General features: G+C 46.5%; 1 protein-coding gene across 1 annotated transcript in view; it reads right to left on the reverse strand.

Annotated features, from left to right (window-relative positions):
• Positions 1 to 2,285: 2,285 nt before the first annotated feature.
• Positions 2,286 to 12,798, reverse strand: part of LTF (lactotransferrin) — a 29,756-nt gene continuing 19,243 nt past the window's right edge. The window contains exons 13-17 of the mRNA XM_081816699.1: positions 12,161 to 12,302; positions 6,933 to 7,000; positions 4,986 to 5,170; positions 3,868 to 4,057; positions 2,286 to 2,491 (exon numbers count right to left, since the gene is read on the reverse strand). Coding sequence (XP_081672825.1) covers positions 2,457 to 2,491; positions 3,868 to 4,057; positions 4,986 to 5,170; positions 6,933 to 7,000; positions 12,161 to 12,302 — 620 coding nt within the window. The 3' untranslated portion in view covers positions 2,286 to 2,456. The remainder of the gene's footprint in view (positions 2,492 to 3,867; positions 4,058 to 4,985; positions 5,171 to 6,932; positions 7,001 to 12,160; positions 12,303 to 12,798) is intronic.

The raw sequence follows: 12,798 nt of genomic DNA on the forward strand, positions 1-12,798 counted from the left end.
TCCTGGTGGGTGATGGCCAAGATGGGTCCAATCATCGATAGGTATCAGGTGTCGGTGATAAAGCACCCTGACCAGCAGAGGCAGGAATTGTCTCCGTGATGACATTTTTCTTTAGAACCTGAGTGGCTGTGTTCCAGGGGCCCGTGCGTCCTCTCTGGGCGTTTCTTCCACCATCTCCACACCTTTCCTCACCTGCGGCCCACTCCAAGTTCCCTGGGGGAACTCACTTGGAGGAGCGAGTCAGCTCGATTGATCTAGCTCCAAACTCTCACCCTCAGGGTAAAGGGCTCACTTTTCTCAACCCCAAGGGCCACCTAATATGACTCCCTAACATAACCTCTGCTTCCAACCTAAAATTCAGACTCAACCTCACCCATTTATTTCACTCTGGCTCAAACACTAGAAATGACCTGCTTTGGGCCATGGTGTTCACAGCCCAGCAGGACCGACACTTCGGTTGGAAGGAGCAGGTGGGTGCTCACACCCACAACCACAGCATAGATGGTGATTTGCTTACCTTCTCTACATTTCATGACTGTGAGCCTGATGTATGGATATTCCTGTGCGTTCTGTTGACAATACTAAATTTCAGAAAAGAGAGATGTACCAGAGCCTTAGGGTTGAAGTAAATGAAGGTACTGCCCCAGATCCAGAAGGGAAATAGGGTCCTATTGCCAGGATACTCACTGCTCCTTTCCACTGGGCCTCTCCCTGCAGGACATCATATGCCTGCCTCGTTGATGTCGTGGCCACCCAACTGACTTTGAACAATGAAATGATGGGAATGACAAGGTCGCTGTCCTACAGAAGCTCTAGAAATCAGTGAGGCGCCTCCCCCTCTCTTTTAGCCCAGGTCTCAGAACAAAGACAGACACAAGCATTTGTGTGTAAGCCGCTAGGATTTCCATAGAACTTATTAGCATAAGCTGATGGATTCAGTGATGTTCGATTTTCAAATTTAATTTTGGCCAGAAAGGGGATTTCACGGGTGGGGCTTTAATTTCTCCTTTGTGTCTTATTTATACAAGAAGGTTCATACTGTTCAAATGTTATGCTTTGCGGGGCTGGTACCGTAACTAATACGGCAACAGCATCAAATGTTGCTCGCTGAATAACCTTCTCGGGCTAGTGAGGATAGACTGCATATCTGGGCCAATAATTCATAGTAGCAAAAGGTGAGTTTTCATCCTAAGCTTAAAGGACCCTAATCCACGTCCTTTCGTGGCAGATTTCAGAGCCTGATGCAGGCAGCAGCAAAGCTGCCTACACATCGGTGGTGGCCACCCTTGTCTGGCGTCTGCCTTTGAAGGGGCTGTCTTCACCCGGTTGCCACGGGTTTACCTGTTGCGTCCAATGAGCCGACGGAAAAACTGAAACCCGGAAAATGATCCCTTCCCAAGGAAGAGTTAGCAATCTGAGAGAGCTGGTACCTAACCACCAGTGAGCCCCACTTTCTGGAAGAAAGTCTGCATTAGTAGCTGAGACCCCATCATCTGGTTCTCTCATGGGTCAGAAGCAAAACCCTGGAGAAAAAAACCATGGGGGACACACTTAAAGGACAAAGCATGGGCCGTCCACAAGGCAGAGGAAGGAAGACCAGAGAGGAGGACCCTGCCACAGGGTCAGGGAACGAGACCGGGAAACCCTGAGAAGCTTGGCGGTTTGGGAGGGCATGGGCATCGTTTTCCAGAACCACCCAGGAGAGAGAACAGGTTAGAACCCAATCACAGTGAGGTGCAGGGAGAATGAGAGAGTGGCCCAACCAGCCCACTCCCTTGCTGAAGGAAGAGAGGACAGCCCGCTTGGACCGTGCTCTCCAGAGCTGGGCCGAGGAAAGTGGGGGGAAAACGAGTGAATGGAGGTTAGCCAGAGGTGGGGGTGCAATAAGGCCAGTCAGACGGCCAAGGGACAGAAGGTCGTCACCTCTCCCTATGATGCCTGTATTATTTGTACATTCGCTGTACCTGACACAATTTATTTAAAATACCAAATACTCAAAACCCTTTGTGATATCCAGTGTTTTTCACTAATGCCTTGATTCCTACTCCCTATTCCCTGCCCCTGCCCTAGAAACACACGCACACACATGCAAACATCCATGTGAACAACTAGCCGATGCCCTTGGGGAAACTAGCTGCTGGGCCTGTCCTCTGCTTCCAGAAACTGCGGGACAGAGGAGGCCCTGGACCTGGAAAACGCAGAACGAAAGGCCAGCTGCGCCGGCACTTGATCAGACATGATTTCAGCATAAAATCTAGAAAAGATGAATGACGCTTTACAAGGAATGAAAATCAATGGTCTTTCTCATTTTATTTATTGCGAGGATGACAGCAGGGAGCTGGGAAAGCAGATGACTGGCCAGGAAGGGAGAAGGCTCAGCACCTCCGGGAAGGGCCGAGAGCAGCGAGGGGCTGAGGCGCCTCAGGAAGGGAGGCCAGGCCGTCTTCTGGCAGATTTTATCTACTCAGGAAGGCGCAGGCTTCCAGAAGCGCTGTGGGACATAACCAAAGCAGGAGATTCAGAAACTGATCTTTTTTTAAATCAAGAGATCAATCAAGGACTGAAGTACTGAAACACAGACCTTCCCCTGTCTTCTCCCACCAACCCTCGGCCCGTGCTTGCTCACCTTGCCACCCCCCCCGCCCCCGACCCCCGGAGCCTCCTCCTAATGGCAGCCACCACGGCTCTTCCTGCCTTGGCCTGAGTGACACAGGACCCACCCCCATTTGCCTCTAACTGAATCAACTGTCACACTCAAGTCACAAGACACGGATGGTCCTCAGATGGGAGCAATCAACTCGCCCGTCTTCAGGCAAATCTGTCTGAGGTGGTGTTCACCTACTCGTGCACTCAGGCATTCACAAATACTCGCTGAGGCCCGCTTTGTGTGAGGCACTGTGCTAAGTGCGGGGTCCAGCAGGGACACACGGGCCCTGACGTCACAAGAATAGCCCTGCAGCCTCTTTGTCAGAGCAGAGTCCTCGGACCACCTGATCACAATTCCCCGAGATGCTGGTTGGTAAAGAGCGGTGACAGTATTGACATTTGGGGCCGGGGAACTCTTTGTTGGCCAGGCTGTTCTCTGCTTTGTTTAGCAGCATCCGTGGCTTCTGCCCACAGACACCAGCTGCACCCCCTAAATTTTAAGAATCAAAAATACCTCCAAGCATCGTCCAATGTCCCCTGGTTCGGTGGGGCGGGGGGAACTGCACCTAGCTGAGAGGGACTGATACAGAGCTTCTTGGCCCCACCCCATCCCTGGGCCCCCACCACCCCGAAGGCTCCAGTGTCTGATGAGGTACCAGAAACAGGGCTCTGGGTGACCCCACGTGCAGGGGAGGCGGTGCACATTGCAATTTTAGAATCACCGCCTGGAGCCTTACGACACTCTGCAATATCTTATAAATGTTTTTAAAGGAGCAAATTATTTGTCAATACATTTTCCTGGCTAAGATACTTTCTGAGAATTTGTATTCTCCACGGCTGGTATTTATGGTAACTGTCAAGAGACCAGAATTTGTGTGTGTATATATATATATATATACACACATGTATGTGTATGTACATGTGTATAAGCTTATGTACATATACCTACATACATATACACACACACTTCATTCTACTGGATAAAATGAATCACGGTTTCTAAAACCCACGACAGGCACTATCAGCATTATAAAAATTTCGCATATGACCACTGCCTTATTTTTCTCTGTCTTTCATCTCATCCGGGACGCCGTAACTTCCTGAGGCAGCGGGATAGTACATCGCCCTTTTTTATTCCCATCTTCATTCCTAGAACGCCTCCTGGCCCGGCAACCTCGCCACCCTTCACGCATGCTGGCTTCTCTGGGGCGTTGCACTTACGGGAGCTTGAGCACTGTCGCAGATTAGCAACGGCCGTGACGTATGCTGATCCCAAATATTCTTCGTACGTGTTTTTGCCCTGGAGTCTGGCCAGGCACTCCGTGTTGTCATTGAACAGAAGGTTTTTGGTTTCAGACGTGAACAAGCAAAACTCTCTCGGGCATTTAGCTCCGTTTCTTCCAAACTGATCCTGTAGTAATGGGGCAGACGGTAAGGGAGCGGCCGAGGGAGACAGGAGAACGTATGGATTGGGAGAGGCCAAGGACATCTCTTCCATCCAGGCTCAGCCCCGGGAAGCCCAGGGAATGAAAGGAGCTGAGTTCTAGAGGTTTTCCACCGCGTGGCTGAGCCTTCCCCTGCCCCATGTCCTCCTGCGGCCCGTGTCCCGGGTGCGGCAAATCCACTGGGTGGTGCCTGGGCCCCTCACTACTCTTGATCTCACCTCCCGCCATCTTTCCCTCCTTGTCCATCTGTGGCCTCTTCCCGTAGAACCTCTGGGTGGCTAGATGACAGCTGAGGATTTCTGAGCTCTCCCCCAAAAGCTGATCACCTACAGCACTCTGAGAGGCCAGCTCCAGCATACAGACAGTCTGCACTGGAAATCGTCTCTGCCATTGATCAGGTCATTGCCTTGGGCGGGTGGGTCACTTAGCCTCCTCTGCAGGGCGAGAGCAACACAGCTCCGTGATGGACCCCCTCTTGCCAGCACTAGTAGTGTGCCACAGTGAGGTTACTGTGCCCATTATTGCCATTCTAGGGCCTTTAAAGCAACCGGGACACAAGGTGTTCTAATACAAAACTAGAAGCTCTAAAAGAGAATCACAGACTTTAAGGAAATTGCATGGTTCCCTTCAAACCACTTCCCACAGATAGCCTTCAATCTATAGAAGGTCCTGGTGTGTTGTGTCTAGAGACACATGTGGACGCCTCTGTGGTTCTCATCACTGAGACTCTGGGTGGTTCCTCCGCATGAAGCGAACACGATCAGCACCAGCGTCCAGCAGCGGGACAGGAGAGGGGGGCTCTGGACGGGCTGCTACCCCTTTGGCACTGTGACCGCCCCGCCTCGCAGCAGCCCGAGCACATAGGAGAAGGCAGGAGGCCCTGGTCATCCACACCTGTTGGTCGAGCAGCACCTGCTTCAAGTGTGTTGCCTTATCTTCCCGAGATACCACAGCGTGGTTCGGAGCCATGGCCAGGTGGCATCTCACAGCCTCTGTCACGGGCTTCCGGGTGCCATCAAGGCATAGCAGTTCAAAGTCCTCCAGCTTCAAATCCTTAGCCCAGGCCTCAGGGTTCCCGCCTGGGGAGAGAAAGAAAGGCGGCATCAGCCACGGGGCTGCCCCGCTCAGTCAGGTGGGTCGGACGAGACCACTGGCCTCTCCTGAAATGCACACATGCGGGTCGCGGGGACGCGAGGGAGAGGGAAGGAAGTTTTGTCCACACAGGCTATACAAACTTCAAACACAGCAAACATCGGTGCCGCTTCCATACAAGCAGACAGGATCCAGGAACATAAGGGAGCGAAGCCCTGACACATTCTACAACGTGGATGAGCCCTGAAAATGGGATGCTCAGTGAAAGACGCCAGTCACAAAAGGCCACATGATCCCATTTCTGTGAGACGTCCAGAATAGGCAAATCTACAGAGACAAGAGAGGAGACTGGGGGTTGGCAGCTCTGGAGGCGTGGGGAAAGGTGCCAGGGTACTTTATGGGGCATTCTAGAGTGTTCTAGAATTGGACTGGGCTGGTGGGTGTGGTGCTCCGTGAATGTGCTAGAGACCACTGAATCCCACACTTGGAATGGGCAGATTTTTATAGCACAAATTATATCTCAAGAGAGCTATTAATTTTTAAAAAAGAATGCCCTCCACCTGTGCCCTATTTTCCAGTGCGTTCCAGAAAAAGAATATCTGGTTTATGTTCAAGAAGAAAGTGTTTTGTCCTTCCCTTCATATTCAAATGCTCTTAGTGTATAACCAGACAAAGGACAGGAACTTCTACAAGTTTATCGAATATGTTCCATTAATTAAAAAAGATAGTTGTGAAATCGTGAAGAAACTTACACTGAAACCTGACATTGCTCTAGGGGATCGAGAGTACACTTATCGTGATGAGCACTGAGTCATGTACAGAAGTGTTGAATCACTATACTGTACACCTAAAACAACTATCACACTGTATGTTAATTACACTTCAATAAAAAAAAAACTGACATCAATCAATCCCCAGAGATCACTTAGATTAATGGTTCATAAATTCAAAATGGAATTGTATGCATGTCTGTGTGTGTGCAAACACAGGTTCAATGTTCAGGCCCCTGCTTCGCTCCTTCTGCCCCCTCTTCCCTCAAAAACAAAACAAAACAGAAACAAAAACACTTTATCCATTCTCTTGGCTTTGTCTATTTGATATTGAGATCACTCCAAATTTTTATGTCTGTCCTCAGTCCCTTTCCCAAGAGACATGGGGAGGATCAGAAGAAGGGAGGAGGGGCTGTGACTGCCGATATTTGAAGGACAGAGGCAGAAGGTCGAGGAGGTTCTTTCTCAGAGGCTGAAGTGGCTAGTCATCTGCTGGGGACCGTGGGGGCCGAGTGGGGGTTCAGGAGAAGGCTGCAGTTTGGAAGGTGGCCAGATGGCTTGGGGGGCTGAAGTTGGCAATTATTATTCATCTTCCATTATCTGTACCTGCCTGTGACTTTGTCCCCAAAGACTCCCAAGGAGTTTCCAAACGTAGGGCTCACACAGGTCCGAATGAAGACCCTTACTTCCTTTTTTAAAACTATGGGACAGGGAGATGGTGTGCTTCTGAGGTTGACTAGACAAAGCCAGGGAGACATTTGCTATTGAGGATGGCTGGTGTGTGTGTGTGTGTGTGTGAGAGAGAGACAGAGAGAGGGAATTTGGTTTCAAAATCAATGTGACACTCACAGACATACCATGTGGCATAACGAGGTAAAGACTTTTGGAAGTTACTTGATCCAAACCCTAGAACAGGTTATAACAGCTTCCCAATTGCAAACCTGAATACTGAGACGCGAAAGGGAAACACTTCGCTCACCATTCGTGTTCTGCAAGACAGTGACGTCTTTCACAAACGCAACGTCTCCAGCCCTCTCCGCCAGACACCTAAAATGTTCCAGAAAATAAACACATTGCCACAAAAGAGAAACTATTAGGGTTTTCATAAATATTTGTAATATAGATTCCAAAAACTGAAACACAGGAAGAAACATGGAACAGATAAAGATAAATATTTCCAGGAACTTATGGTTTAAAATGGTAGCTTGAGGGCGCCTGGGTGGCTCAGTTGGTTGAGCGACTGCCTTCGGTTCAGGTCATGATCCTGGAGTCCCTGGATCGAGTCCCACATCGGGCTCCCTGCTCGGCGAGGAGCCTGCTTCTCCCTCTAACCCTCCCCCATCTCATGTACTCTCTCTCTCTCTCATTCTCGCTCTCTCAAATAAATAAATAAATAAAATCTTTAAAAAAAAATAAATAAAATGGTAGCTTGAACACATGCGTTTGTGAACCTTCCCTGCTTCTAGAATCCCAATAAAATGACGTTAGTGAGATTGCTGGGGTTTTTTACATTAGCAAGTTTTTTTAAGCCAGAAACCGTGAGCAAGAGGAGGGCAGGAGTGGAAGAGAGAAGGTAATACTGACAACGTTTGGAAGGCGGAGAGCAAATCAATGAGCTGTAATTGACCCAACAGAGCAGAAACAGCTTGTAATGTAAGCTGAAAGTGAGGGAAGCCCAGAAGAACTGAGGTGTGCTACAGAACTCCAGAAAAGCTCATCAGCTAGAAGCACCAAGCACCATGAAAGTGACTGAGACAGGAGGACCGGATAGAGTGTGTATAGACACGGCTTACGTGCCCTCCTATTCCATACGGATGGGAGGTGGCTCCCCACCTCCCCCAAGCAGAGCACTGAAGGTTTGTTCGTGAGAGATTGAACCTGAACAACATTAAAGACAGAGGGCCAAGCACAGTGGAGAGCAGAGGCCCAAGACTGACACCGGAGAGTGGTTTGAGTATCTATATTCTGGTAGGTTCAATCATAACCTCTTTCCCCCACTCAGCCTCCCACAAAGCGTATGAGATGATTCTTTCTCTGGAAAAGCTGATCAATCCAAGAAAAATTCCTATAGATTCTGACATGGGGAAACTCCACGGTGAAATGACACAAACCAGTTGCCCCAAAGGCGAGACCCATAACCAAGCCAAGACGTGGCACCTGATGCAAAACTCACAGCACTGGTGTTTCATTCTTAAATATGGACAAATGGTCAGAAACCACTGAGGAAATACTGGAAAAAATGTAGACTGAAAAAATGTAGCTAAGGGGCGCCTGGGTGGCTCAGTTGTTATGCGTCTGCCTTTGGCTCAGGTCATGATCCCAGGGTCCTGGGATCGAGCCCCACATCGGGCTCCCTGCTCAGCGGGAAGCCTGCTTCTCCCTCTCCCACTCCCCCTGCTTGTGTTCCCTCTCCCACTATCTCTCTCTGTCAAATAAATAAATAAAATCTTAAAAAAAAATGTTTAAACAAATGTAGCTAATTATACTCAGAAAATACAGAGACAATACAGGAGAGAGAATAAAACTTTTTTTTTTACTATAATGAATATCATTAAAGAGATGAAAGAAAGTGTAGCATCCATAAAACAAGAACAAGGAGCTCTAAAAAAGGAGCAGTCAGAACACAAACTGTTCTTAGAAAATAAAAAATCATCTTAAAAATTCTCAAAAATGATATATTGATTAAAAGGTTAAGCTGAAGAAGTATCCCAGAAACCGGAAGATAAAGAAAAGCAAATTATAAAAAATAAATAAGAAGAAAATGAAATGATAACCCAGGAGTCAATAATTTAAGAATTAAGGTTTAAAGAGAAATCAGAGAAAACAGAGTAGAAATTATCAAAGAAATAATGAATTAAAATTTCCCAGAATGGAACAACTTGAGCTTCCAGATGAAACAGGCCCACCAAGTGCCCAATCCAAAGGATTAAAAGGGACTCACATAAAGAAATATCAGTGTGAAGTTCAGAACATTGGAGATTTTTTTTTAAATCATTTTTTTAAAAACTCAGAAACTTCTTAAGAAACTTGTTTTTTAAGCATTTTACTTTTGATAAAACTCCAAATGAATTTTTCCTAAAAAGTATTTTTCATTCATTGTTAAATCTCTGTAAATTTAGAGAGAAATACACATTTAAGAGAGAAGTTTAGGTGTCTGATTTCTTTACTCTTCACAAAATATTCTTTGTGTCAACCTGTGCATCTAAGATACTTCCTAACCCTCCTAAAGCTCATTCTCTCAGAACAAGGAAATTACAAATAAATTGAAAACTCAAAAATCAATTTTTTTTCAAAAAGGAAGAGTCATATACAAAGAATCAGGAATCCAAAATGGTATCAGATTTCTCAACAAAAATTCTAGATTTAGAAGACAATGGATTGATGCTTTAAAATTTTTGAATTTGCTGTAGTTTCTGTCTTTTTGTTACATTCTAGATAACTTTTTCACATATCTTCCTTAATTCTCTTTTCAGCTATGCCTAAGCTGTTAAACTGGTCAACTGTGTAGCTAATTTCAATTGCTATATTTTTTCCTTTCCAGAAGTTCAATTTATTCTTTTATAAAAAAAAAAAATACTACCTTGTTTTTTCTGATGGATGTTGCTTCTAGTAACTTTCCCCCTGTGTTTTTAGTTAATATAATTATAGTTACTTTTGACTGTGTACTGCTCATTGTTATCGAGACAGGATTTTTGAGCAATCGTTGAAGCCTAACCTGAAGGTGCTGTCTTTCAGGCAGGTTTCTAGAGGGGACCACTTTTAAAAATATTTATGAGTTGAGAATTTCTGGACCATTCTAGGGGATATAAGTTTGAGCTGCAAATCCATGCAGGAGATGGCTCATGCTTTCTGTTTCTCAGGGATGGTGTGCATTCTCCTCCCTGTTTTCTTCAGCACCCAGCAACTTGATGCCCTCAGGAGTAGGTGTGGAAATTACTTCTGATTCACTCCTACCTTAAAGGTGTATGCAACCTCTGTGTTCAAGTTTGTCACGACAGGTAAATGTCCTCAGGACAAAGTGAACACTTAGCTCTCTGAATTCTTATTCTCCCTTAATAATCTTACTACTTTGTCATTTATTCGATATTCTTAAGAATGTGTGTGTACACTCGCGCACACGCGCATGTGGACTAATCCAACGTTTTGGCTTGTTTTTAGTGAGACAATTGTTCAAAATAGCTAATGCTGTCATTTCCCAGATAGGGAAAATCCTGTCAAAATCCCTAGGGAGAATGTTTTTCAACCGACAGTTACCCACCCAAACTATAAATCATTTCAAAGGTAGTACAAAGATGTTTTCAGACATGTAATACTCAAAGAACAGCAATGCCAACTCAGTGTTTCTCAAAAAGATGTGTTGTGTGCCAACAAAACCAAGAAAGCAGACGATATGGAATCCAGGAAACAGGCAACTGAACAAGAAGTACATCGAAGGGAAATCCCAGAATGACCGTCAAAGGGAATCCTGGGACCACAGGGGGGCCTGGGGTCTAGAGGGGGTCTAGAGAACACCAGTTCGGACTGGGCTGGGGCAAGATTCCCAAGCATCTGAAGAACCTGAGCCAGTATTCACTCTGGGCATGTATTGTTAGTAGGTTTACACCACTGGCTATGGGTTTTGAGATGAAGTAGTGATTTTTTTTTTTTTAAGCACAGAGAAGTAAGCAAAATAAATAAATAAATAAGACACCTATTAACTCTAGAGTAAACAAAAACTTTGTACCATAAGGGAAGTACAACCTTATTACACCACGTATTTAATATGAGAATATTTACATATTCATAATAACGTAAGCACTGAACGTGACATAAATCTGTCGGGTGCTGAAAGCAGGTGAAATCTGTGTTTGTGTGACACAGAGCAGCAGGAGAGGCTAGAACTTCTTCTTCCATAATGGAAAGTCAACGGAAAATAGCTGAAAATTGAAAATTAAGAACCAGCAATATAAGGATGTTAGTTAGAAATATAGAGGTGAAAGGACTTCTGGGTCCAGCTTTCAGTTTACATAAAAGGCAAAGCATTTCCTTCTTCTATAAAGAGGAATACTAAAGTGTAGGTGTTTTCAATGAAATAATACCTTCCCACGAGTTTAAAAGAAAAAAAAACACATAGTTCCTCTGGGTTTTTCTCAGATATGTGTCTACTCAATATTTCTGAGCAGAATCACATCACAACTTTTCCATTTGCAAATCCTTAGTCTTTTAAAGGTATTCTTGTACATTCACAAAATATTTTCGTGAGTCACTCACACTATAGTAAAAGTTACATCTACATCATCCCATCATCGGAGTGAAGGCTACTGAATTTATATATTAAAAAGTTCAAAGACTCCAGTTGGCCACTGTCATTGTCAGATCTATGACACCATCTGGTGGTGCACTATCCTTTTTTTTTTTTTTTTTTTTTTTTTTTTAGTAGGCTCCACACCCAGTGCAGAGCTCGATGCAGGGCTTGAACTCACAACCCTGAGATCAAGACCTGAGCTGAAATCAAGAGTCAGACGCTTAATCGACTGAGCCATCCAGGTGCCCCAAGTGCAATATATTCTTGATGAATAGAGAAAAAGAGGCTGGGGAGGACCCCTGAGAAGTGACAACCGACATCTGCATGAACGGGGTTGTAATTTTGAATTATGGATAGTTACTGTGGATCACTAAGTGGTTATAACTGGTGAATTCTGAAAACTTATTTTTTGGTTTACCTTTCACTTTACCAGTGGAGGATAACATTGCCCTACTGCTTTGTCTTTGCCATTTCTAAGGCTGAAATCAAAGAGAAAAGTAAAGAGTGAGACGTAATGACAACCCCGATCGGGGGCGGGGGGGGCGGTTGGTGGCTACAGGAAAGAGAAGTCTTGCCCATAAAATTGAATTGTAGAAAGGACGTAAGTGACCACCAAACACGACCCATTTGATTTTGAGGAGGAGGACACTGAGGCCCACTGAGGCTAACTTTGGCTCCAAGCCCTGGGGAGTAGCCCAGCAGAGCTGAGGTCATGCAGCCCCGTGGGAGAAGCCCTGTGGCAGCCTCCGGGGAGGAATGGAGGAACCCTCAGGGGTTCAGCCTCTTAGTGGACCCCCAGGCTGCCCCCTGGCTCTGCTGTGACAGGTCGTATCTGTCTCCTTAGAAATGCACTGCCAAGATTCTGGAGGATGAGGGACGAAGGACGGGGCCCTACCCTGGGCAGGCTCGGCCACAGAACTCACCTGAAAGCCCCAGTGTAGCCAAAGTATCTCTCACTGTTGTTGGGCACGCACTTGTTCTCACCCTTCTCGTCGCCTATGCACAGTGCACAGAGACTGGACTTCGGGTCAGACCCAGGGGCACAGCTCTGGCTAAAGAATTCATCTGCAGAGAAGGAACATGGGAGTCAGCGCTTCCTACCTGAGTCGAGACAAGAGACCTCTCTACCCAGCAGACCATGCAACCTGGGTTGGGTTCATTCTGTGGCCCGGGATGGACAGCATACACTCGCTGTCACACACAGCCACGCACTACCACCCACCGCGGGCCCAGCAGAAATCAGAAGAGCTCACACCAGAGGCACTGACAGGAAGTCTGCCCAGGGACTGACCAGAGGGTCCCACTGTGACAGCCTCGGGCTGGAAACTCAACCGATGAACTTGGCGGCAACTCGCAGCAGAACCTGCAGGCCGCCCTCCAGGATCTGATGTCCACTTTCTCCAGAAATAGAAACCCTGCTTTTTACCTGGGTGCCTGGTCCCTTAGAATAAAGACCGGCCTGACCAGATGCCCTGTGGCTACTACAGAACTCACCAGTGAGCTCCTTAGAAACACCCTTCGAGGGCGCCTGGGTGGCTCAGTCGGTTAAGCGACTGCCTTC

This window comes from Leptonychotes weddellii, chromosome 1 (assembly GCF_054177405.1).
Source record: "Leptonychotes weddellii isolate Sample4059 chromosome 1, ASM5417740v2, whole genome shotgun sequence".
NCBI classification, from domain to species: Eukaryota; Metazoa; Chordata; class Mammalia; order Carnivora; family Phocidae; genus Leptonychotes; species Leptonychotes weddellii.